This window comes from Myotis brandtii, unplaced genomic scaffold, assembly GCF_000412655.1.
Source record: "Myotis brandtii unplaced genomic scaffold, ASM41265v1 scaffold185, whole genome shotgun sequence".
NCBI lineage: Eukaryota > Metazoa > Chordata > Mammalia > Chiroptera > Vespertilionidae > Myotis > Myotis brandtii.
Window position 1 is genome coordinate 2477425 of NW_005356870.1, and position 6000 is coordinate 2483424.

Sequence of the window (6000 nt, forward strand, 5' to 3'; positions counted from 1 at the left end):
AAGTACGTCTTAGAGGGAAAAAAGGCATACTTTAAGTGATAATCTAAAAAACTGAGTAGGGTATCTAGTGAAAGGGTTAGTTGGGCAGTTATAAACAAGGTCTGGGTAGCTATTTTAATGTATTTCATGGTTGTCATCTAAAAAAGAAAATTATTTAGAGAAGCTCTTGAAGGAGAAGTACATCTTAGCAGGGGTGGACAAACTTTTTGACTCGAGGGCCACAATGGGTTCTTAAACTGGACCGGAGGGCCGGAACAAAAGCATGGATGGAGTGTTTGTGTGAACTAGGGGGAAAAAAGAATCCTGTTTTAAAATGAAAGCTTAAATCAGCGCCTCATATTTAAAACTACAGTAAAGAGACAAAGTATTCAGCTCAGGGTGGTTGGCAACCCTTTTGGCAATCCAGTGGAAACAAGATTCTCTAGGGGAATGATGGGTAAATCATTGGTTGAGGTGTTCATGAGTAGGGCCCCCTTGAATGCTGATCATGTGTTTAAACTGAGATTCGTCAATCTTTGGGTCCTAGAATCAGAATGGGAAGTACTGTGGCAAGAGAATAGAAATAGACAAATTTTTATTGAAAATTATATACTGCAACAATCCGGGGCTTTGTTAAGTATGGATACAATGGTCTTGCTTTACTCTCAACAAACTACAACACAAGGGTGGATGTTAACTGAAAAAAAAATTACTGAAATTCCCCCCCAATCATAAAATTAACTTTTGGCTCTTTCATGGATAAGTTGTCTGAGAATCTGGGAGGGGTTGATGTTTTGGTGGATTTTCATTTTCTAAAACTATTAAAAGAGTTAATTTATTTTTTAAAAGTTTAAGACAATGCTTTAAATAAGCTCCTGATAAATGTCAGCTGTTATTATAATCACACCCTCCATTCCTGCAATGTTTAATTTTTATAATAAGCATACATTACTTTTGAAATCAGAAGAACGCAATGTAAAAATAAATTAATACAAACTGATTTATAAGTGAAAGTTCTAAATATTAATTTCTTTTTCTTCTTTCATATCAAAATGCAAACTATGTTCCTTCGATAAGTGCTCACTAACAAGATGGATTTACGGTTCCAATAGCGACTCTCTCATTTTTCTTACTTAGCATGATTCTTCCACTATAGTTGACATGTTGAGACAACTTAAATGTATAGGGATCAGTTGACATAATTCCATTCCTCTGATCTCTAAGGAACCACATATGAGCTGTGTGTGTGTGTGTGTGTGTGTGTGTGTGTGTGTGTGTGAACACAGCTTCAGATACTGTGGAACTGCCAATAATGAGAAGGTGAAAGAGACTTCATAGGCAATTATTATAATGTACAGAACCAGGCACTACACCTAATGCCTCACATAAACCATGGGAAATAGGCACTTGGTATTCCCATTTTACTAGTATATGGAAGGAATTTGAGATTTTCTTATATATAAAGTTATAGTGACCTCCCAAAGCAGCTAAGCTAAAAAGAGAAGGGTATATGACCCTAGCTGGTTTTGCTCAGTGGATAGAGAGTCGGCCTGCAGACCATAGTGTCCTGGGTTCGATTCCAACCAAGGGCATGTACCTTGGTTGCAGGCTCCTACTTGGCCCAGGCCCTGGTTGGGGCTCATGCAGGAGGCACAATGTGTTTCTCTCTGTCTTTCCCTCTCTCTTCTACTCTCCCTAAATATCAATGGGAAAATATCCTTGGGTGAGGATTAACAAAAAAAAAAAGAAAAGAGAAGGGAATATGCATTAACTTTTTCTATTTTAGAGTAAAAAAAAAAGGCAACAACTTAAATAAATAAATAAAGTGACCATAGTTAAAAAAAAAAAAAAGAAATTTGAACAAATAAGTAGAGCCAATCTTAAACAAAATTAAGATGCAAGAACAGAAATAAAGAACTGAGAAAAAAAGTAAGGGCATCCCAAAGTGTGTGCCATGCATAAGCAATAGGAAGTCAGCGTTTAATAAGGCTGATATAGAACCAGTGTTTAAATGAGGCCAATCTGACAGCCCCAGTCATGAATCTGCCACACACACCAGGCTCTTTAACCAGTCTTCTTCATCAAAGTCATTCACCAGGCAAAGGAAACAAGAACAAAGGAATCAGCGGACACATACCACTGGGGCAGTTTCCATTTCTTTTAATTGGTCCCACACATTGCTTGGCCAAATAAAACAAACAAAGGCTCAAACGTGAACTCAAAATCATAGGAAGAACATGTAGGAATGTAGTTTATTAGTAGGAGCAGGGGCAGAAGGGAGATAAGACTTTACAAAATAATAGAAATTGCATATTGTCTTGAAAGCTTTTCATAACACTAAGGGATTAAAAAAGAAATCCTGGCTGCTACGAACAATCTAGATTATAAAATGTGAAAAAGAAACCTTAGACTAAGGCCTGGATGAGATTCAATGTTTTACTTAAATAAAGAGAATCCCAGAGAAACCCTAAACCTCACACTAAAATTCACCTCTGCTCAGTGGTGATCACGTATCTAAAGATTATAGTTCATTGCTCCTTGGCCTTTTTGCTAAGATCAAGCGTAAGTAAGACAAAGTTTAAGTCAAGTAACCAAGTAACCACTGCAAACCATTAATGTTTTGGATAGCATGATAATGAAAAATTATACATATGTAGATGCAACCAAAAAATATATATGTTTTTATTAAAGACTTCATTCTATGCTTAACATGTCCCTAGTCCTGTGTTGTAACTTCACTGTAGGTAGCAAAGTCACAAGTATTTGTGAAAAGACATGGGACAGGGAGTCAGACAAACTTCAAACCCAAGTTTTACCATTCATTAACCTGAGATCTACAGGAAGAAACAACTTACTTCATTCTCAGGATCTTTATTTAATTTTATTTTATAAAATATGTTGTTGTTATTTTATTTTTAGGAGAGGAAGGGAGAGGGATTGAGAGATAGAAACATCCATAAGAGAAACATCATCGATTGGCTGCCTCCTGCACACCCCCTACTGGGGATCAAGCCTGCAACCCGGGCATATGCCCTGACTGAAAATCAAACCAGTGACTTCTTGGTTCATAGGTCGATGCTCAAACACTGAGCTACACTGGCCAGGACAGGATCTTCATTTTAAATGGGTATAATAATAACAGAATTCATCCTCTTATATTTATAAGACAACTTGAAATATAAGAACATTTAAAATGCTAATTATACTTAGATTCAGTTTGATTCTTTAAGTTTAACAAAAGGTGACACACTAACTTTTTTTTAAAGATACAACTTCAGAAATGACCAAATACCCAATTCTGAAACCAGATAAGCTGATCACTTATCAAGTAACTGCCCACTTTACACAAAGTGTCTTATTTTTAGACGATCAAATATGTTACATGTTTTTCCTAGAGTAATTTACAGTTACATAAGTTTAATAAAATGTCCTTTTTTTTTCTTCCATTTAAATCCTTCCAGCAAGGCTATTGTTTAAAAGAAGCCATTTATGAATATTGGACTATCTGGTCTAATGGGGTTTTATTAATATGTAGACAGTGCTCTTAGCTGTCTGGACCTATGGAGCCAATATGAGCATGCTTTTCTGAATACTAATGATACTTTTATATGCCATCCAAGCAATGTAACAAATTGCCTCTTTAAGGAAAAAAAATACACACACACACACACACACACACAAAATGTACTCTTTCAAAACTGTATTTATCCTAAGCAGCTCACTTTATTTTGTACCTTATTTTCACCTTACCTATCCAGCTCATTTGCTTCTCTCTAGGCATCCTCACACTGGTACATGCAGTCTGCAGATGCTTTGTTCTGTTCCTGCCGCCTGGATAAACCCCTCTTCCCTCCCTTCCCCCTCTCCTACTTTCTAGGAAGCCACCACTGTCCCTGACTGGGTACCCTCCCCATCTCTGTTAGCCTCTTTCTACAGCATCTCACAGTCATCACTGCTGTACAATTTAAATCTGAGTATTGGAACTGTTTCCATTTCTCTCCCATCTAGACTAAGCCTCTTAAGAGCGGAGAGCATGTCTTGTTCACCTCTGCGTAGCCAACATCTAGCCCAGGGTCTGACACACACAGCAACTTGTCCAATAAGGGGCAAAATGTCCTACCCGCTCGCCCACTGCTCCAATCGGCCTGGCGTGATAACAGGGCCTGCTATGACTGTGATTCCTGCTCTTCTCTCTAACTGCCCACCCCACCTCACCCACCTACAGAGGGGACACTCCCTCTTCAGCAGAGTCAAATCTACCCTCTCACAGCTACTCCTGAAGTTCTCAGGGTCTCCCCGTCTTCCCAATGCCACTCCACTTAGTAGTGTCAGTAACCTACAACTTAGCATTTAGTTTCGTTGTCTGATATAATATGCTAGATATCTCATCTCCCTAATTAAATTCTGGCTTATGATAAAGTAGAACTTACCTCAATATAACTAGTAATTTTCTAAAAGATCACTATTTGTAAATCAATGCGCTACTTAACAATCTTAAAGCTCCCCAGCCACAGTGTTTCAACGCATTACCAATGTAATTGCTATGTATTATAGAAGACTGAACTAGATCATCTTATACAATCTGATGACCCCCAGGGATCGAACCTGCCTGCACCTTCTGGTGTACAGGACAATGCTCCAACCAACTGAGCCACGCGGCCAGGGCTAGGCTGTTAAGTAATTTTTATATCTTAAATCATTCTATTGCTAGGTATTGCCTCTGCTGTTACATGTATTAACTTACCCTGGCCTTTTTTGTATCTTGATGTGTTGTGGTTTGTTCTTTCGGTTTAATTCATTCCCATTCTTGAACCATTTGAATCTGAGAGAAGAATATTCAGAACTGGTCTCACACCGAAGCACTAGTTTGGAGCCTGCCGCCGATTCCTGGCTTTTCATCTCTTTCAATCGAAGAGGCAAGGCTGAAAAGAGAAAGAAAACGAGTTTTGATCACCCATAATCTTTCAAAGAGAAACTTCAATTTGGGGTGAACCTGATCCCAGCCCCATTTCTAAAGGTTTTATTATCTGAGAAAGAAATAGAAATGGGGAGAGGGGGAGTCAGCCAAAATATATATCCATTTGAAGAAAAAGAATATGCCCAAATAAAATATAATCAGGGGAGAAAAAGACGACTTAGGTTATAAAATTATTTTAAAATGTTCTATATAGTTAATTCCTCAATATTTACATTTTCTGATACGATTAAAAATCCTGAATAGTGGTCATTTCAAAGGACCAAAATCTGAAGAATATGTAACTGGGCATGTTTGCATCCCAGATCACAACAGATCTTCCTCCCAGTTCTGTGAACAGGTACAACAGGCATCACATCCATTTTTTAAGAGGGATGTTTAGTTTCAGAGACAGGTAAGTGACTAACTTCTCCATGGCTGCAACTTTCTGGAGTCAGAGGTAGATTATCCTATCACCTCAGGAGGCCCAAAGAACAAACAACTCACAAATCTTCACCATGCTCCTTTCCTCAAGACAGACATTCTTTGGTGACGTCACTCTTTAATTGGACCTACAGTAGCTGTCCCACCAGACAATGGATAACCATTCCAGATGACCACAATACTCACATCAAACTGTCATTTTGACTGGATTTAGTTCTAAATCTCAACAGAGACTGGGAGTACTCAAATTGTGCATTAACTTGTAGAATACTTTACACTGAACACCTATATAGCATTCTTATTTTAAAGAAGACTGCTTAACAGAGTTTCTCTTCTCCAATGAAATATTTATGAACAAAAATGTTATAATATCGGAGATTTGCTTCAATCTCAGATATGCTAGTGAATGGATAGGCATAAAAATGAAACAAATTTCCCATGACTGAAATATTTATGAGCAAAATGTTATAATATCTGAGATTTGCTTCAATCTCAGATATGGTAGGGAATGGATAGGCATAAAAATGAAACAAATTTCCCATGAAGTTGATTATTGTAGAAGTGAGGCAATAGGTACACATGGTGGTTTGTTATAAGATTCTATACGGCACTCCAACTTTTTT

The 6000-nt window shown here is 37.7% G+C and overlaps 1 protein-coding gene across 6 annotated transcripts in view; it reads right to left on the bottom strand.

Moving 5' to 3' along the window:
• The window catches only part of NRG1 (neuregulin 1), a 159785-nt gene extending 154887 nt beyond the window's left edge, over positions 1–4898 (bottom strand). For all 6 annotated transcript variants that reach the window (XM_014537866.1, XM_014537865.1, XM_014537864.1 and 3 more), the window contains exon 1: positions 4724–4898. In XM_014537866.1, coding sequence (XP_014393352.1) covers positions 4724–4878 — 155 coding nt within the window. In that variant the 5' untranslated portion in view covers positions 4879–4898. The remainder of the gene's footprint in view (positions 1–4723) is intronic.
• Positions 4899–6000: the final 1102 nt, after the last annotated feature.